Raw genomic sequence first — 22,334 nt, forward strand, 5'->3', positions numbered from 1 at the left:
ATCTTTAGTTAATCTCATCATCTCACTCCCCACTCATCTTTAGTTAATCTCATCATCTCACTTCCCACTCATCTTTAGTTAATCTCATCATCTCACTCCCCACTCATCTTTAGTTAATCTCATCATCTCACTCCCCACTCATCTTTAGTTAATCTCATCATCTCACTCCCCACTCATCTTTAGTTAATCTCATCATCTCACTCCCCACTCATCTTTAGTTAATCTCATCATCTCACTTCCCATTCATCTTTAGTTAATCTCATCATCTCACTCCCCACTCATCTTTAGTTAATCTCATCATCTCACTCCCCACTCATCTTTAGTTAATCTCATCATCTCACTCCCCACTCATCTTTAGTTAATCTCATCATCTCACTTCCCATTCATCTTTAGTTAATCTCATCATCTCACTTCCCACTCATCTTTAGTTAATCTCATCATCTCACTTCCCACTCATCTTTAGTTCATCTCATCATCTCACTTCCCACTCATCTTTAGTTAATCTCATCATCTCACTCCCCACTCATCTTTAGTTAATCTCATCATCTCACTTCCCACTCATCTTTAGTTAATCTCATCATCTCACTCCCCACTCATCTTTAGTTAATCTCATCATCTCACTTCCCACTCATCTTTAGTTAATCTCATCATCTCACTTCCCACTCATCTTTAGTTAATCTCATCATCTCACTTCCGACTCATCTTTAGTTAATCTCATCATCTCACTTCCCATTCATCTTTAGTTAATCTCATCATCTCACTTCCCATTCATCTTTAGTTAATCTCATCATCTCACTTCCCATTCATCTTTAGTTAATCTCATCATCTCACTCCCCACTCATCTTTAGTTAATCTCATCATCTCACTCCCCACTCATCTTTAGTTAATCTCATCATCTCACTCCCCACTCATCTTTAGTTAATCTCATCATCTCACTTCCCATTCATCTTTAGTTAATCTCATCATCTCACTCCCCACTCATCTTTAGTTAATCTCATCATCTCACTTCCCATTCATCTTTAGTTAATCTCATCATCTCACTTCCCATTCATCTTTAGTTGATCTCATCATCTCACTCCCCACTCATCTTTAGTTAATCTCGTCATCTCACTCCCCACTCATCTTTAGTTAATCTCATCATCTCACTCCTCACTCATCTTTAGTTAATCTCATCATCTCACTTCCCATTCATCTTTAGTTAATCTCATCATCTCACTCCCCACTCATCTTTAGTTAATCTCATCATCTCACTCCCCACTCATCTTTATTTAATCTCATCATCACTCCCCATTCATCTTTAGTTAATTTCATCATCTCATTTCCCATTCATCTTTAGTTGATCTCATCATCTCACTCCCCACTCATCTTTAGTTAATCTCATCATCACTCCCCATTCATCTTTAGTTAATCTCATCATCTCACTCCCCACTCATCTTTAGTTAATCTCATCATCACTCCCCATTCATCTTTAGTTAATCTCATCATCTCACTCCCCACTCATCTTTAGTTAATCTCATCATCACTCCCCATTCATCTTTAGTTAATCTCATCATCACTCCCCATTCATCTTTAGTTAATCTCATCATCTCACTTCCCATTCATCTTTAGTTAATCTCATCATCACACTCCCCACTCATCTTTAGTTAATCTCATCATCTCACTTCCCATTCATCTTTAGTTAATCTCATCATCTCACTTCCCACTCATCTTTAGTTAATCTCATCATCACACTCCCCACTCATCTTTAGTTAATCTCATCATCTCACTTCCCACTCATCTTTAGTTAATCTCATCATCTCACTCCCCATTCATCTTTAGTTAATCTCATCATCTCACTCCCCATTCATCTTTAGTTAATCTCATCATCTCACTTCCCATTCATCTTTAGTTAATCTCATCATCTCACTTCCCACTCATCTTTAGTTAATCTCATCATCTCACTTCCCATTCATCTTTAGTTAATCTCATCATCACACTCCCCACTCATCTTTAGTTAATCTCATCATCTCACTCCCCATTCATCTTTAGTTAATCTCATCATCTCACTTCCCATTCATCTTTAGTTAATCTCATCATCTCACTTCCCACTCATCGTTCAAACTTAACTGATCTCTCCATACAGGTTGCTTCTGTCAAACCAGACGTGATCTGCTTAACAGAAACTTTCCTCCTTTATGATGTCTCTGATTCCATAGTATCTCTCCCGGGCTACTCCCTCCTCCGGTATGATAGACCTGAGCCTCGTCCTGGAGGCGGGGTTGCTATCTTTATCAAAAACTCTCTTCCTCACTCGCCCTGCACTGCACTCTCTCCACCTCACCCCCAGGAATACCTCTGGCTACGGCTTCCCCTTCGCTCCCACCTCTTGTTCATATGTGTGTTGTACCGTCCACCAAACAGTGATGACTCCATCTACATCTCGCTGTCTGATGATATGGACCAACTTCTATCTACTCATCCCAACTCTCTCTTCCTCATATGTGGTGATTTCAACTGTCATCATGCCAGTTGGCTGGGTGTGGGTACCTCTCTCACCAGCCATGGCTCCTCAGCAAAGGACTTCTGCGACTCACTGGGACTGACACAATCTGTCAATTTCCCGACCCGGATCTCAGTCAACGGAACATCTTCTCTTCTGGACTTGGTTATGACTAACTTCCCTGAAAATGTCTGCTGCTCTTCTTCTGCTCCGATCGGATCATCTGATCATGTCCTTGTTAAAGTGGACATCTCTCTGACCATCCTCAGGGAGCCTGCTCAGCGTCGACGAGTCTGGCATTTCACTCAGGCCAACTGGCACGGTCTTCAAGCAGCCATCAATCATCTGGACTGGTCTCCCATCTCTACCACCTCTGACATCAACTCATCCTGGGAATTCTTCCAAAGTAAATTGCTCTCTCTCATGCACAGATTTATCCCATCTCGTCTTCAGTTGTCATACCCTTCCTCCCGTCCATGGTACACGGAATCTTGTGGTGAGGCTGTTGCCCAGAAACAACTTGCCTTCGTCTCCTGGAAAGCAAATCCAACGGAAGGAAATCTCATTTCCTTTCACAAAGCCCGAAACAAGTGTGTGTCCACCCTCAGGAGAGCCAGGAAACAATATCTCTCCGTTCTCAAGACCGAACTCTCTTATCTGTCTCCCTCTTCCAAATCCTGGTGGCGTCTGGTCAAATCCGTTTCTGGTGTTTGTTCCCCCTCCATCCCCTCCCTTACCTCAAACGGCTACACAGCTGACTCCGCACGTGAAAAAGCTGAATGCCTCAACTCTGTGTTTGCCTCTAAATCTTGTGTCCCAAACCCATCCCTCTCTGTACCCACCATACCCAGTCGTACCCTGCTGCTCCTGGACTCCGTGTCCTTTCCTCCTGACAAGGTGGAAAAGTTTCTGTCAACCCTCGACTCTGATTCTGCAACTGGACCCGACGGCATCAGCCCACGGGTCCTAAAATCCTGCTCTGCTGCTCTATCTCACCCTCTCTCTGTTCTCTTCACCCTCTCTTTTGCTCAAGGTCAACTGCCATCTGCTTGGAAATCAGCCAACATCACCGCTTTGCACAAAAAAGGTGCAAAAACAGATCCTAGCAACTACAGACCAATCAGCCTTCTCCCAATTATCAGCAAAGTCATGGAATCCATCATTGCTTCTGATATGAAATCTTTCCTCTTCTCCAATGGCTTGATCTCTGATCATCAATTTGGTTTCAGACCAGGTCACTCTACTCTGGACATGCTGCTTCTGCTGTCTCAACAATGGATGGAGGTCCTCCATGCCAAACAGGAAATTAGAGCTGTCTCCCTCGACATATCACGTGCCTTCGACACGGTCTGGCACCCCGCTCTGCTCACCAAACTCTCCTCCTTTGGTATCCATGGAAATCTCCACGCATGGCTGGCGGACTTCCTCTCTAGTCGTCGTCAACGTGTGTCCCTGAATGGGTTTCTCTCATCTCCTCTTCCTGTTCAGGCTGGAGTACCCCAAGGCAGTGTTCTGGGCCCCGTGCTTTTTCTTGTCTTCATCAATGATCTCTCTGACTCTCTCGAAAATCCTCTCTATCTCTTTGCTGATGACTCCACTCTCTGCCGCTCCATTCCTCTTCCCTCAGATCGGCAGTCTGCTGCCTCCTCACTCTCTGAAGACCTGGACAAAATCACAGACTGGTCAAACAAGTGGAACATGTCTTTCAATCCTGACAAATCTCACACTCTTACGATGTCTCTCCGAAAAGATCGACTGGACAACCCTCCCATCTACTTTCTCAACAATCCTCTCCAAGAAGTTCTGTCGCTCAAGATTTTGGGTCTCACTATCTGCCATGATCTTTCTTGGGAAAACCACATTTCCAAGCTGGCCTCCAAAGCCAGTCGCCGACTGGGCATCCTCCGTCGTGCGAAGTCCTTCCTCGGCACACCTGAGCTCCTCACCACATACAAGGCTTTCATCCGCAGCTCAATGGAATACTGTTATCCCCTATGGGCCGGTGCTCCTGCCTCACACCTAGCTCGGCTTCACGCTGTTGAAACCAAAGCTTTCAGAATTATTGGAATCTCCCGCGATGAAGCTATCTCTGAGGGCCTTTCACTCACTCACCGCAGGCAGGTAGGTGGTCTTTCTGTCTTCTACCGACTCCTCTCCGGCCTTGCACCCCCAGCTCTCTCTGTGCTCTGTCCCCCAAATATTCCTAAAGGTCGCACAAGATCTGCCAGCAACCCTCTGATGGTTAAACTGCCGAAATCTCGGCTCTCCGCTCACCTTCACTCTTTCATTCCTCTTTTCTCCCGCCTCTGGAACAAACTCCCTCACTCCCTTCAATCCCACTCCTCCCTCCAGGTCTTTAAAACAGCTGTTCACCACCATCTCTTATCTTCCCCCATCCAAAACCTTGATCTTTTCTACCCCCGCTAATTCACCCCAGATCCACCTTGTTTGAAATTCCAACTTCTTTCCTGGAAGTCCTGGCAGTGTCCATATGTTTTATACCTCTCCCACCGCCCCCTTCCCACGCCCCCCCCCCCCCCCAAAGCCCTCGCCCTCTCTCAGATCTCTCGATGTCTCCATGTCTCTCGGTCCCTGCTCTCAAATGTTGTGTTTGTGTCCTTCCCCCTCTCTCCCCATCTTGTCTACCGCTCCCTATGTTATATGTTTTATGTGTCGGTTTGTCTTTCTGTGTGATTAATGTTCGCTCTTTCACGAGCCTCGATCTTGTATACAAAAAAAAAAAAAAAAAAAAAAAAAAAAAAAAAATCTTTAGTTAATCTCATCATCTCACTCCCCATTCATCTTTAGTTAATCTCATCATCTCACTTCCCATTCATCTTTAGTTAATCTCATCATCTCACTCCCCATTCATCTTTAGTTAATCTCATCATCTCACTCCCCATTCATCTTTAGTTAATCTCATCATCTCACTCCCCACTCATCTTTAGTTAATCTCATCATCTCACTTCCCATTCATCTTTAGTTCATCTCATCATCTCACTCCCCACTCATCTTTAGTTAATCTCATCATCTCACTCCCCACTCATCTTTAGTTAATCTCATCATCTCACTTTTAGTTAATCTCATCATCACTTCCCATTCATCTTTAGTTTATCTCATCATCTCACTTTTAGTTAATCTCATCATCTCACTCCCCACTCATCTTTAGTTAATCTCATCATCTCACTTTTAGTTAATCTCATCATCACTCCCCATTCATCTTTAGTTAATCTCATCATCTCACTTTTAGTTAATCTCATCATCACTCCCCACTCATCTTTAGTTAATCTCATCATCTCACTTTTAGTTAATCTCATCATCTCACTCCCCATTCATCTTTAATCTCATCATCTCACTTTTAGTTAATCTCATCATCTCACTCCCCACTCATCTTTAGTTAATCTCATCATCTCACTCCCACTCATCTTTAGTTAATCTCATCATCTCACTCCCCACTCATCCTTAGTTAATCTTATCATCTCACTCCCCACTCATCTTTAGTTAATCTCATCATCTCACTTTTAGTTAATCTCATCATCACTCCCCATTCATCTTTAGTTAATCTCATCATCTCACTCCCCACTCATCTTTAGTTAATCTTATCATTGTACACCGCTCCTTTCCTATGCCACCTCCAGGCATTGCAAATCGTCATTGCCGGGCACCGAAGGGGGCTTGGCAGTGACGCACGCTGAAAGAGAGTACTCAGTTTTCACTCTGGTTTCTTGTTTGTTGTACACCGCTCCTTTCCTATGCCATCTCCAGGCATTGCAAATCGTCATTGCCGGGCACCAAAGGGGGCTCGGCAGTGACGCACGCTGAAAGAGAGTACTCAGTTTTCACTCTGGTTTCTTGTTGTACACCGCTCCTTTCCTATGCCACCTCCAGGCATTGCAAATCGTCATTGCCGGGCACCGAAGGGGGCTCGGCAGTGACGCACGCTGAAAGAGAGTACTCAGTTTTCACTCTGGTTTCTTGTTGTACACCGCTCCTTTCCTATGCCACCTCCAGGCATTGCAAATCGTCATTGCCGGGCACCGAAGGGGGCTCGGCAGTGACGCACGCTGAAAGAGAGTACTCAGTTTTCACTCTGGTTTCTTGTTTGTTTTCTTGTTTGTTTTCTTGTTTGTTTTCTTTCTTGTTTTCTTGGTTGTCCGGGCGATATCTCAGCCATCCTTTGAGCTAGGAAGCTGAAATTTCGGCACAATAGTGAGCAAGTCCTTTGTCAAAAACGGTATTTTTTGTTTTTTGATTAATCAATTAATTGAGGAGTTATTTAATTATTAGCGTTTAATTAAGTACTTATTTAATTAATTAAATTTCATTTCTCTTCTGACCATTATTAACTCAGGCACCTTTTGAGTTAGGAAGCTGATATTTGGACATGCCAATGACCAGGTGATTTGGCTGCAAAGGATATTTTTGATTTATTAATTAATCAATTAATCGATTAATTATTTAATTATTCGATTAATGACAAAAAAATTTTTTTTTTTAAAGTTACAGATTCTGATGAAATAGTGGTAGTTTATGTGTTCTCTGACCAAATTGATTAATTTAATTTTTTTATGATTATTATTTATTTATTTTCATTATTAATCATTTATTTATTTTCTTTCTCATTTGGCCAATATCTCAGGCACCTTTTGAGCTGGGAAGCTAATATTTGGACATGAGTGACCAAGTGATGTGGCTATCAAGGATATTTTTGATTTATTGATTAATCATTTCATCTATTAATTATTTATTGATTAATCGATTAATTATTTATTGAGTAATCAATTAATTATTTAATTTTTTATAAATGACTTATTTAATTAAATTTCTAAAAGATACATCTTCGGATGAAGCACTAGTGGTTTAGTTATGCGATTAGCCAATTGATTATGAAAATATTTTGTGATAATCTTTTATTGATTTTAATTATACAATTAATCAATCAATTAGTGTACACCTCTCCCTCCCAATGCAGCCTTAATGAGCTGCACTGCGGTATTGCCGGGCGCCGGAGGCGCCCCGGCAATGCCGCGCTGCAGCATATTTAATTATTTGGCATGGGGCGGTGTACTTTGAATGTATGTGTACTTGTTTGTTTTCTTGTTTGTTTTCTTTCTTGTTTTCTTGGTTGTCCGGGCGATATCTCAGCCATCCTTTGAGCTCGGAAGCTGAAATTTCGGCACAGTAGTGAGCAAGTCCTTTGTCAAATACGGTATTTTTTGTTTTTTGAATAATCAATTAATTGAGGAGTTATTTAATTATTAGCGTTTAATTAAGTACTTATTTAATTAATTAAATTTCATTTCTCTTCTGACCATTATTAACTCAGGCACCTTTTGAGTTAGGAAGCTGATATTTGGACATGCCAATGACCAGGTGATTTGGCTGCAAAGGATATTTTTGATTTATTAATTAATCAATTAATCGATTAATTATTTAATTATTCGATTAATGACAAAAAAATTTTTTTTTTTAAAGTTACAGATTCTGATGAAATAGTGGTAGTTTATGTGTTCTCTGACCAAATTGATTAATAATTTAATTTTTTTATGATTATTATTTATTTATTTTCATTATTAATCATTTATTTATTTTCTTTCTCATTTGGCCAATATCTCAGGCACGTTTTGAGCTGGGAAGCTAATATTTGGACATGAGTGACCAAGTGATGTGGCTATCAAGGATATTTTTGATTTATTGATTAATCATTTCATCTATTAATTATTTATTGATTAATCGATTAATTATTTATTGAGTAATCAATTAATTAATTAATTTTTTATAAATGACTTATTTAATTAAATTTCTAAAAGATACATCTTCGGATGAAGCACTAGTGGTTTAGTTATGCGATTGGCCAATTGATTATGAAAATATTTTGTGATAATCTTTTATTGATTTTAATTATACAATTAATCAATCAATTAGTGTACACCCCTCCCTCCCAATGCAGCCTTAATGAGCTGCACTGCGGTATTGCCGGGCGCCGGAGGCGCCCCGGCAATGCCGCGCTGCAGCATATTTAATTATTTGGCATGGGGCGGTGTACTTTGAATGTATGTGTACTTGTTTGTACTTGTTTTCTTGTTTGTTTGTTTTCTTGGTTGTCCGGGCGATATCTCAGCCATCCTTTGAGCTAGGAAGCTGAAATTTCGGCACAGTAGTGAGCAAGTCCTTTGTCAAATACGGTATTTTTTGTTTTTTGAATAATCAATTAATTGAGGAGTTATTTAATTATTAGCGTTTAATTAAGTACTTATTTAATTAATTAAATTTCATTTCTCTTCTGACCATTATTAACTCAGGCACCTTTTGAGTTAGGAAGCTGATATTTGGACATGCCAATGACCAGGTGATTTGGCTGCAAAGGATATTTTTGATTTATTAATTAATCAATTAATCGATTAATTATTTAATTATTCGATTAATGACCAAAAAAATTTTTTTTTTTTAAGTTACAGATTCTGATGAAATAGTGGTAGTTTATGTGTTCTCTGACCAAATTGATTACTAATTTAATTTTTTTATGATTATTATTTATTTATTTTCATTATTAATCATTTATTTATTTTCTTTCTCATTTGGCCAATATCTCAGGCACCTTTTGAGCTGGGAAGCTAATATTTGGACATGAGTGACCAAGTGATGTGGCTATCAAGGATATTTTTGATTTATTGATTAATCATTTCATCTATTAATTATTTATTGATTAATCGATTAATTATTTATTGAGTAATCAATTAATTATTTAATTTTTTATAAATGACTTATTTAATTAAATTTCTAAAAGATACATCTTCGGATGAAGCACTAGTGGTTTAGTTATGCGATTAGCCAATTGATTATGAAAATATTTTGTGATAATCTTTTATTGATTTTAATTATACAATTAATCAATCAATTAGTGTACACCTCTCCCTCCCAATGCAGCCTCAATGAGCTGCACTGCGGTATTGCCGGGCGCCGGAGGCGCCCCGGCAATGCCGCGCTGCAGCATATTTAATTATTTGGCATGGGGCGGTGTACTTTGAATGTATGTGTACTTGTTTGTTTTCTTGTTTCCTTGGTTGTCCGGACGATATCTCAGCCATCCTTTGAGCTAGGAAGCTGAAATTTCGGCACAATAGTGAGCAAGTCCTTTGTCAAAAACGGTATTTTTTGTTTTTTGATTAATCAATTAATTGAGGAGTTATTTAATTATTAGCGTTTAATTAAGTACTTATTTAATTAATTAAATTTCATTTCTCTTCTGACCATTATTAACTCAGGCACCTTTTGAGTTAGGAAGCTGATATTTGGACATGCCAATGACCAGGTGATTTGGCTGCAAAGGATATTTTTGATTTATTAATTAATCAATTAATCGATTAATTATTTAATTATTCGATTAATGACAAAAAAATTTTTTTTTTTAAAGTTACAGATTCTGATGAAATAGTGGTAGTTTATGTGTTCTCTGACCAAATTGATTAATAATTTAATTTTTTTATGATTATTATTTATTTATTTTCATTATTAATAATTTATTTATTTTCTTTCTCATTTGGCCAATATCTCAGGCACCTTTTGAGCTGGGAAGCTAATATTTGGACATAAGTGACCAAGTGATGTGGCTATCAAGGATATTTTTGATTTATTGATTAATCATTTCATCTATTAATTATTTATTGATTAATCGATTAATTATTTATTGAGTAATCAATTAATTATTTAATTTTTTATAAATGACTTATTTAATTAAATTTCTAAAAGATACATCTTCGGATGAAGCACTAGTGGTTTAGTTATGCGATTAGCCAATTGATTATGAAAATATTTTGTGATAATCTTTTATTGATTTTAATTATACAATTAATCAATCAATTAGTGTACACCTGTCCCTCCCAATGCAGCCTTAATGAGCTGCACTGCGGTATTGCCGGGCGCCGGAGGCGCCCCGGCAATGCCGCGCTGCAGCATATTTAATTATTTGGCATGGGGCGGTGTACTTTGAATGTATGTGTACTTGTCTCACTTTTAGTTAATCTCATCATCTCACTCCCCACTCATCTTTAGTTAATCTCATCATCTCACTTTTAGTTAATCTCATCATCACTCCCCATTCATCTTTAGTTAATCTCATCATCTCACTTTTAGTTAATCTCATCATCTCACTCCCCACTCATCTTTAGTTAATCTCATCATCTCACTTTTAGTTAATCTCATCATCTCACTCCCCACTCATCTTTAGTTAATCTTATCATCTCACTCCCCACTCATCCTTAGTTAATCTTATCATCTCACTCCCCACTCATCTTTAGTTAATCTCATCATCTCACTCCCCACTCATCTTTAGTTTATCTCATCATCTCACTTTTAGTTATTCTCATCATCACTCCCCATTCATCTTTAGTTAATCTCATCATCTCACTCCCCACTCATCTTTAGTTAATCTCATCATCTCACTCCCCACTCATCTTTAGTTAATCTCATCATCTCACTTTTAGTTAATCTCATCATCACTTCCCATTCATCTTTAGTTTATCTCATCATCTCACTCCCCACTCATCTTTAGTTTATCTCATCATCTCACTCCCCACTCATCTTTAGTTTATCTCATCATCTCACTTTTAGTTAATCTCATCATCTCACTCCCCACTCATCTTTAGTTTATCTCATCATCTCACTTTTAGTTAATCGCATCATCTCACTCCCCACTCATCTTTAGTTAATCTTATCATCTCACTTTTAGTTAATCTCATCATCTCACTCCCCACTCATCCTTAGTTAATCTTATCATCTCACTCCCCACTCACTTTTAGTTAATCTCATCATCTCACTCCCCACTCATCTTTAGTTAATCTCATCATCTCACTCCCCACTCATCTTTAGTTAATCTCATCATCTCACTCCCCACTCATCCTTAGTTAATCTTATCATCTCACTCCCCACTCACTTTTAGTTAATCTCATCATCTCACTCCCCACTCATCTTTAGTTAATCTCATCATCTCACTCCCCACTCATCCTTAGTTAATCTTATCATCTCACTCCCCACTCACTTTTAGTTAATCTCATCATCTCACTCCCCACTCATCTTTAGTTTATCTCATCATCTCACTCCCCACTCATCTTTAGTTTATCTCATCATCTCACTCCCCACTCATCTTTAGTTAATCTCATCATCTCACTCCCCACTCATCTTTAGTTAATCTCATCATCTCACTCCCCACTCATCTTTAGTTAAACTCATCATCTCACTCCCCACTCATCTTTAGTTAATCTCATCATCTCACTTTTAGTTAATCTCATCATCTCACTCCCCACTCATCTTTAGTTTATCTCATCATCTCACTTTTAGTTAATCTCATCATCTCACTCCCCACTCATCTTTAGTTAATCTTATCATCTCACTTTTAGTTAATCTCATCATCTCACTCCCCACTCACTTTTAGTTAATCTCATCATCACTCCCCATTCATCTTTAGTTAATCTCATCATCTCACTCCCCACTCATCTTTAGTTAAACTCATCATCTCACTCCCCACTCATCTTTAGTTAATCTCATCATCTCACTTTTAGTTAATCTCATCATCTCACTCCCCACTCATCTTTAGTTTATCTCATCATCTCACTTTTAGTTAATCTCATCATCTCACTCCCCACTCATCTTTAGTTAATCTTATCATCTCACTTTTAGTTAATCTCATCATCACTCCCCACTCATCTTTAGTTAATCTCATCATCTCACTCCCCACTCATCTTTAGTTAATCTCATCATCTCACTTCCCATTCATCTTTAGTTTATCTCATCATCTCACTCCCCACTCATCTTTAGTTAATCTCATCATCTCACTCCCCACTCATCTTTAGTTAATCTCATCATCTCACTCCCCACTCATCCTTAGTTAATCTTATCATCTCACTCCCCACTCATCTTTAGTTAATCTCATCATCACTCCCCATTCATCTTTAGTTTATCTCATCATCTCACTCCCCACTCATCTTTAGTTAATCTCATCATCTCACTCCCCACTCATGTTTAGTTTATCTCATCATCTCACTCCCCACTCATCTTTAGTTTATCTCATCATCTCACTCCCCACTCATCTTTAGTTAATCTCATCATCTCACTCCCCACTCATGTTTAGTTTATCTCATCATCTCACTCCCCACTCATCTTTAGTTTATCTCATCATCTCACTCCCCACTCATCTTTAGTTAATCTCATCATCTCACTCCCCACTCATGTTTAGTTAATCTCATCATCTCACTCCCCACTCATCTTTAGTTAATCTCATCATCTCACTCCCCACTCATGTTTAATCTCATCATCTCACTCCCCACTCATGTTTAGTTTATCTCATCATCTCACTCCCCACTCATCTTTAGTTAATCTCATCATCTCACTCCCCACTCATCTTTAGTTAATCTCATCATCTCACTCCCCACTCATCTTTAGTTAATCTCATCATCTCACTCCCCACTCATGTTTAGTTTATCTCATCATCTCACTCCCCACTCATCTTTAGTTAATCTCATCATCTCACTCCCCACTCATCTTTAGTTAATCTCATCATCTCACTCCCCACTCATCTTTAGTTAATCTCATCATCTCACTCCCCACTCATCTTTAGTTAATCTCATCATCTCACTCCCCACTCATGTTTAGTTAATCTCATCATCTCACTCCCCACTCACTTTTAGTTAATCTCATCATCTCACTCCCCACTCACTTTTAGTTAATCTCATCATCTCACTCCCCACTCATCTTTAGTTTATCTCATCATCTCACTCCCCACTCATCTTTAGTTTATCTCATCATCTCACTCCCCATTCATCTTTAGTTAATCTCATCATCTCACTCCCCACTCATTTTTGGTTAATCTCATCATCTCACTCCCCACTCATCTTTAGTTAATCTCATCATCTCACTCCCCACTCATGTTTAGTTAATCTCATCATCTCACTCCCCACTCATCTTTAGTTAATCTCATCATCTCACTTTTAGTTAATCTCATCATCTCTCCCCACTCATCTTTAGTTTATCTCATCATCTCACTCCCCACTCATCTTTAGTTAATCTCATCTCACTCCCCACTCATCTTTAGTTAATCTCATCATCTCACTCCCCACTCATCTTTAGTTAATCTCATCATCTCACTTTTAGTTAATCTCATCATCTCACTCCCCACTCATCTTTAGTTAATGTCATCATCTCACTCCCCACTCATCTTTAGTTAATGTCATCATCTCACTCCCCACTCATCTTTAGTTAATGTCATCATCTCACTCCCCACTCATCTTTAGTTAATGTCATCATCTCACTCCCCACTCATCTTTAGTTAATCTCATCATCTCACTCCCCACTCATCTTTAGTTAATCTCATCATCTCACTCCCCACTCATGTTTAGTTAATCTCATCATCCCACTCCCCACTCATCTTTAGTTAATCTCATCATCTCACTTTTAGTTAATCTCATCATCTCTCCCCACTCATCTTTAGTTTATCTCATCATCTCACTCCCCACTCATGTTTAGTTAATCTCATCATCTCACTCCCCACTCATGTTTAGTTAATCTCATCATCTCACTCCCCACTCATCTTTAGTTAATCTCATCATCTCACTTTTAGTTAATCTCATCATCTCACTTCCCACTCATCTTTAGTTAATCTCATCATCTCACTCCCCACTCATCTTTAGTTAATCTCATCATCTCACTCCCCACTCATCTTTAGTTAATCTCATCATCTCACTCCCCACTCATCTTTAGTTAATCTCATCATCTCACTCCCCACTCATCTTTAGTTAATCTCATCATCTCACTCCCCACTCATCTTTAGTTAATCTCATCATCTCACTCCCCACTCATCTTTAGTTAATCTTATCATCTCACTCCCCACTCATCTTTAGTTAATCTCATCATCTCACTCCCCACTCATCCTTAGTTAATCTTATCATCTCACTCCCCACTCATCTTTAGTTAATCTCATCATCTCACTCCCCACTCATCTTTAGTTAATCTCATCATCTCACTCCCCATTCATCTTTAGTTTATCTCATCATCTCACTCCCCACTCATCTTTAGTTAATCTCATCATCTCACTCCCCACTCATCTTTCGTTAATCTCATCATCTCACTCCCCACTCATGTTTAGTTAATCTCATCATCTCACTCCCCACTCATAGTTAATCTCATCATCTCACTCCCCACTCATGTTTAGTTAATCTCATCATCTCACTTCCCATTCATCTTTAGTTAATCTCATCATCTCACTCCCCACTCATCTTTAGTTAATCTCATCATCTCACTTCCCATTCATCTTTAGTTAATCTCATCATCTCACTTCCCATTCATCTTTAGTTAATCTCATTATCTCACTTCCCATTCATCTTTAGTTAATCTCATCATCTCACTTCCCATTCATCTTTAGTTAATCTCATTATCTCACTTCCCATTCATCTTTAGTTAATCTCATCATCTCACTCCCCACTCATCTTTAGTTAATCTCATCATCTCACTCCCCACTCATCTTTAGTTAATCTCATCATCTCACTCCCCACTCATCTTTAGTTAATCTCATCATCTCACTTCCCATTCATCTTTAGTTAATCTCATCATCTCACTTCCCATTCATCTTTAGTTAATCTCATCATCTCACTCCCCACTCATCTTTAGTTAATCTCATCATCTCACTCCCCACTCATCTTTAGTTAATCTCATCATCTCACTCCCCACTCATCTTTAGTTAATCTCATCATCTCACTTCCCATTCATCTTTAGTTAATCTCATCATCTCACTCCCCACTCATCTTTAGTTAATCTCATCATCTCACTTCCCATTCATCTTTAGTTAATCTCATCATCTCACTTCCCACTCATCTTTAGTTAATCTCATCATCTCACTCCCCACTCATCTTTAGTTAATCTCATCATCTCACTTCCCATTCATCTTTAGTTAATCTCATTATCTCACTTCCCATTCATCTTTAGTTAATCTCATCATCTCACTTCCCACTCATCTTTAGTTAATCTCATCATCTCACTTCCCACTCATCTTTAGTTAATCTCATCATCTCACTTCCCACTCATCTTTAGTTAATCTCATCATCTCACTTCCCACTCATCTTTAGTTAATCTCATCATCTCACTCCCCACTCATCTTTAGTTAATCTCATCATCTCACTTCCCATTCATCTTTAGTTAATCTCATCATCTCACTCCCCACTCATCTTTAGTTAATCTCATCATCTCACTCCCCACTCATCTTTAGTTAATCTCATCATCTCACTCCCCACTCATCTTTAGTTAATCTCATCATCTCACTTCCCATTCATCTTTAGTTAATCTCATCATCTCACTTCCCACTCATCTTTAGTTAATCTCATCATCTCACTCCCCACTCATCTTTAGTTAATCTCATCATCTCACTCCCCACTCATCTTTAGTTAATCTCATTATCTCACTTCCCATTCATCTTTAGTTAATCTCATCATCTCACTTCCCATTCATCTTTAGTTAATCTCATCATCTCACTCCCCACTCATCTTTAGTTAATCTCATCATCTCACTCCCCACTCATCTTTAGTTAATCTCATCATCTCACTTCCCATTCATCTTTAGTTAATCTCATCATCTCACTTCCCACTCATCTTTAGTTAATCTCATCATCTCACTTCCCACTCATCTTTAGTTAATCTCATCATCTCACTCCCCACTCATCTTTAGTTAATCTCATCATCTCACTTCCCATTCATCTTTAGTTAATCTCATCATCTCACTTCCCACTCATCTTTAGTTAATCTCATCATCTCACTCCCCACTCATCTTTAGTTAATCTCATCATCTCACTTCCCATTCATCTTTAGTTAATCTCATCATCTCACTCCCCACTCATCTTTAGTTAATCTCATCATCTCACTCCCCACTCATCTTTAGTTAATCTCATCATCTCACTTCCCATTCATCTTTAGTTAATCTCATCATCTCACTCCCCACTCATCTTTAGTTAATCTCATCATCTCACTCCCCACTCATCTTTAGTTAATCTCATCATCTCACTTCCCATTCATCTTTAGTTAATCTCATCATCTCACTTCCCATTCATCTTTAGTTAATCTCATCATCTCACTTCCCACTCATCTTTAGTTAATCTCATCATCTCACTCCCCACTCATCTTTAGTTAATCTCATCATCTCACTCCCCACTCATCTTTAGTTAATCTCATCATCTCACTCCCCACTCATCTTTAGTTAATCTCATCATCTCACTCCCCACTCATCTTTAGTTAATCTCATCATCTCACTTCCCATTCATCTTTAGTTAATCTCATCATCTCACTTCCCATTCATCTTTAGTTAATCTCATCATCTCACTCCCCACTCATCTTTAGTTAATCTCATCATCTCACTCCCCACTCATCTTTAGTTAATCTCATCATCTCACTCCCCACTCATCTTTAGTTAATCTCATCATCTCACTTCCCATTCATCTTTAGTTAATCTCATCATCTCACTCCCCACTCATCTTTAGTTAATCTCATCATCTCACTCCCCACTCATCTTTAGTTAATCTCATCATCTCACTTCCCATTCATCTTTAGTTAATCTCATCATCTCACTTCCCACTCATCTTTAGTTAATCTCATCATCTCACTCCCCACTCATCTTTAGTTAATCTCATCATCACTCCCCATTCATCTTTAGTTTATCTCATCATCTCACTCCCCACTCATCTTTAGTTAATCTCATCATCTCACTCCCCACTCATCTTTAGTTAATCTCATCATCTCACTCCCCACTCATGTTTAGTTAATCTCATCATCTCACTCCCCACTCATCTTTAGTTAATCTCATCATCTCACTCCCCACTCATCTTTAGTTTATCTCATCATCTCACTCCCCACTCATCTTTAGTTAATCTCATCATCTCACTCCCCACTCATCTTTAGTTAATCTCATCATCTCACTTCCCATTCATCTTTAGTTAATCTCATCATCTCACTCCCCACTCATGTTTAGTTAATCTCATCATCTCACTCCCCACTCATGTTTAGTTAATCTCATCATCTCACTCCCCACTCATCTTTAGTTAATCTCATCATCTCACTCCCCACTCATGTTTAGTTAATCTCATCATCTCACTCCCCACTCATCTTTAGTTAATCTCATCATCTCACTCCCCACTCATCTTTAGTTAATCTCATCATCTCACTCCCCACTCATCTTTAGTTAATCTCATCATCTCACTCCCCACTCATCTTTAGTTAATCTCATCATCTCACTCCCCACTCATCTTTAGTTAATCTCATCATCTCACTCCCCACTCATCTTTAGTTAATCTCATCATCTCACTTTTAGTTAATCTCATCATCTCACTCCCCACTCATCTTTAGTTAATCTCATCATCTCACTCCCCACTCATCTTTAGTTAATCTCATCATCTCACTCCCCACTCATCTTTAGTTAATCTCATCATCTCACTCCCCACTCATGTTTAGTTAATCTCATCATCTCACTCCCCACTCATCTTTAGTTAATCTCATCATCTCACTCCCCACTCATGTTTAGTTAATCTCATCATCTCACTCCCCACTCATGTTTAGTTAATATCATCATCTCACTCCCCACTCATCTTTAGTTAATCTCATCATCTCACTCCCCACTCATCTTTAGTTAATCTCATCATCTCACTCCCCACTCATCTTTAGTTAATCTCATCATCTCACTTCCCATTCATCTTTAGTTAATCTCATCATCTCACTCCCCACTCATCTTTAGTTAATCTCATCATCTCACTTCCCATTCATCTTTAGTTAATCTCATCATCTCACTCCCCACTCATGTTTAGTTAATCTCATCATCTCACTCCCCACTCATGTTTAGTTAATCTCATCATCTCACTCCCCACTCATGTTTAGTTAATCTCATCATCTCACTCCCCACTCACTTTTAGTTAATCTCATCATCTCACTCCCCACTCATCTTTAGTTAATCTCATCATCTCACTCCCCACTCATGTTTAGTTAATCGCATCATCTCACTCCCCACTCATCTTTAGTTAATCTCATCATCTCACTCCCCACTCATCTTTAGTTAATCTCATCATCTCACTCCCCACTCATGTTTAGTTAATCTCATCATCTCACTCCCCATTCATCTTTAGTTAATCTCATCATCTCACTTTTAGTTAATCTCATCATCTCACTCCCCATTCATCTTTAGTTAATCTCATCATCTCACTTTTAGTTAATCTCATCATCTCACTTTTAGTTAATCTCATCATCTCACTTTTAGTTAATCTCATCATCTCACTTTTAGTTAATCTCATCATCTCACTTTTAGTTAATCTCATCATCTCACTTTTAGTTAATCTCATCATCTCACTTTTAGTTAATCTCATCATCTCACTTTTAGTTAATCTCATCATCTCACTCCCCACTCATCTTTAGTTAATCTCATCATCTCACTCCCCACTCATGTTTAGTTAATCGCATCATCTCACTCCCCACTCATCTTTAGTTAATCTCATCATCTCACTCCCCACTCATGTTTAGTTAATCTCATCATCTCACTCCCCACTCATCTTTAGTTAATCTCATCATCTCACTCCCCACTCATCTTTAGTTAATCTCATCATCTCACTCCCCACTCATGTTTAGTTAATCTCATCATCTCACTCCCCATTCATCTTTAGTTAATCTCATCATCTCACTTTTAGTTAATCTCATCATCTCACTCCCCATTCATCTTTAGTTAATCTCATCATCTCACTTTTAGTTAATCTCATCATCTCACTTTTAGTTAATCTCATCATCTCACTTTTAGTTAATCTCATCATCTCACTTTTAGTTAATCTCATCATCTCACTTTTAGTTAATCTCATCATCTCACTTTTAGTTAATCTCATCATCTCACTTTTAGTTAATCTCATCATCTCACTTTTCGTTAATCTCATCATCTCACTTTTAGTTAATCTCATCATCTCACTTTTAGTTAATCTCATCATCTCACTCCCCATTCATCTTTAGTTAATCTCATCATCTCACTTTTAGTTAATCTCATCATCTCACTCCCCATTCAACTTTAGTTAATCTCATCATCTCACTTTTAGTTAATCTCATCATCTCACTCCCCACTCATCTTTAGTTAATCTCATCATCTCACTTTTAGTTAATCTCATCATCTCACTCCCCACTCATCTTTAGTTAATCTCATCATCTCACTCCCCATTCATCTTTAGTTAATCTCATCATCTCACTTTTAGTTAATCTCATCATCTCACTCCCCACTCATCTTTAGTTAATCTCATCATCTCACTCCCCATTCATCTTTAGTTAATCTCATCATCTTTTAGTTAATCTCATCATCTCACTTTTAGTTAATCTCATCATCTCACTTTTAGTTAATCTCATCATCTCACTTTTAGTTAATCTCATCATCTCACTTTTCGTTAATCTCATCATCTCACTTTTAGTTAATCTCATCATCTCACTTTTAGTTAATCTCATCATCTCACTTTTAGTTAATCTCATCATCTCACTTTTAGTTAATCTCATCATCTAACTTTTAGTTAATCTCATCATCTCACTTTTAGTTAATCTCATCATCTCACTTTTAGTTAATCTCATCATCTCACTTTTAGTTAATCTCATCATCTCACTTTTCGTTAATCTCATCATCTCACTTTTAGTTAATCTCATCATCTCACTTTTAGTTAATCTCATCATCTCACTTTTCGTTAATCTCATCATCTCACTTTTCGTTAATCTCATCATCTCACTTTTCGTTAATCTCATCATCTCACTTTTAGTTAATCTCATCATCTCACTTTTAGTTAATCTCATCATCTCACTTTTAGTTAATCTCATCATCTCACTTTTCGTTAATCTCATCATCTCACTTTTAGTTAATCTCATCATCTCACTTTTAGTTAATCTCATCATCTCACTTTTAGTTAATCTCATCATCTCACTTTTAGTTAATCTCATCATCTCACTTTTAGTTAATCTCATCATCTCACTTTTAGTTAATCTCATCATCTCACTCCCCACTCATCTTTAGTTAATCTCATCATCTCACTCCCCACTCATCTTTAGTTAATCTCATCATCTCACTCCCCACTCATCTTTAGTTAATCTCATCATCTCACTCCCACTCACTTTTCGTTAATCTCATCATCTCACTTTTAGTTAATCTCATCATCTCACTTTTCGTTAATCTCATCATCTCACTTTTCGTTAATCTCATCATCTCACTTTTAGTTAATCTCATCATCTCACTTTTAGTTAATCTCATCATCTCACTTTTAGTTAATCTCATCATCTCACTTTTAGTTAATCTCATCATCTCACTTTTAGTTAATCTCATCATCTCACTTTTAGTTAATCTCATCATCTCACTTTTAGTTAATCTCATCATCTCACTTTTAGTTAATCTCATCATCTCACTTTTAGTTAATCTCATCATCTCACTTTTAGTTAATCTCATCATCTCACTTTTAGTTAATCTCATCATCTCACTTTTAGTTAATCTCATCATCTCACTTTTAGTTAATCTCATCATCTCACTTGTAGTTAATCTCATCATCTCACTTTTAGTTAATCTCATCATCTCACTTTTAGTTAATCTCATCATCTCACTTTTAGTTAATCTCATCATCTCACTTTTAGTTAATCTCATCATCTCACTTTTAGTTAATCTCATCATCTCACTTTTAGTTAATCTCAGCATCTCACTTTTAGTTAATCTCATCATCTCACTTCTCAGACCTGGATCCACTTTGACCCCCCGGTGGACCCCCTTAAACCTCGATGTTTTAGTGCCGTGAACAAACTTTAGTCACAACACAACAAATATCATTTGTGCCAAATTTGGTCGCAATCCCATCAGCGGTTTCGGAGAAGTTGCAAGTGAAGGACCCAACACACGTGTGCCGAAGAGGATTTTTCTGGGTCTGGTGTCGTTTCTCACTCACTACACACCTTATTGTTCAGCTGTGTCGCACCTTGCAGAGATGCCCCAGTGTAACGTGAACAGAAATCGAAGAGACCAGGAAATACGGGACTGTGAAAAGAGGAGTACGCCGAGTGGCGATGAGTACACAGCGAAACAACAGTGGGCATGAGATTCAACATGGCGGGGATTATGGAACAAATTACTGAAAAGGAACACAAGGAAATGAATGATCCAAGCATAAGGTGTGTTATTTTACGTGTTGCACGTGGATATGAAGTTGGTGTGAACGTTGATGGAGATGAGACAATTCTCACCAATCATCCCCGACGTTGAAAGCGTTGAGGCTTTTGGTGAAACCTTGAATGTTATGCGGTGTGACACGTTGCAGGAAGTCGATGTATTCCTCGGAGTGAAAACGGCACATGTCGTGCTGCGACGCTCGGTACGGCTTGTATACCTGGAGAGAAACGGTCGCCACAAACACGCACCACCCAGGTGTCCAAACCGCCTTTCCATCTGGTCATTCATGCCCCACATGAGGAGACTCGAGGGCTTGTGCAAAGGAAGCCATGTTACTGAGTGGTGCATCACAACACAACAAACATACCTATTCATGTTTTTATGTTATGTTATTGTCTCTATATATAAAGGAGTGTCTGTGTGTGTGTGTGTGTGTGTGTGTGTGTGTGTGTGTGTGTGTGCGTGTGTGTGTGTGTGTGTGTGTGTCCGCTTATAACTCAAGAACTACACATCGGAGAAAAGTTTTAGACACAGATTCGGAATCAGCATAAAATCCCGGTGGTTTTAGGCTACGTTTTATTTTAATATCAATGGTTTAAAAAAACCGCACCAGCTGCAATTCCATGGTGTAGTTTGTGGCGGCGATAGACGTTCGGGGTGTATTGCAATGGTTTGTCGG

The 22,334-nt window shown here is 38.4% G+C and overlaps 1 protein-coding gene across 6 annotated transcripts in view; it reads right to left on the reverse strand.

The window, feature by feature from the left end:
- HDAC3 (histone deacetylase 3) overlaps positions 1-21,872 on the reverse strand; it is a gene marked incomplete at its 5' end in the record, with an annotated part of 72,401 nt that extends 50,529 nt beyond the window's left edge. For all 6 annotated transcript variants that reach the window (XR_013621650.1, XR_013621649.1, XR_013621647.1 and 3 more), the window contains 2 exon segments: positions 21,442-21,523; positions 21,730-21,872. Coding sequence is in view for 2 of the 6 variants with exons in the window: in XM_078769238.1 (XP_078625364.1) it covers positions 21,442-21,523; positions 21,730-21,872 (225 nt within the window).
- Between the last annotated feature and the right edge of the window lie 462 nt (positions 21,873-22,334).

Source organism: Myxine glutinosa, unplaced genomic scaffold, assembly GCF_964187855.1.
Source record: "Myxine glutinosa unplaced genomic scaffold, kmMyxGlut1.1 SCAFFOLD_1758, whole genome shotgun sequence".
In the NCBI taxonomy this organism is placed as follows: domain Eukaryota; kingdom Metazoa; phylum Chordata; class Myxini; order Myxiniformes; family Myxinidae; genus Myxine; species Myxine glutinosa.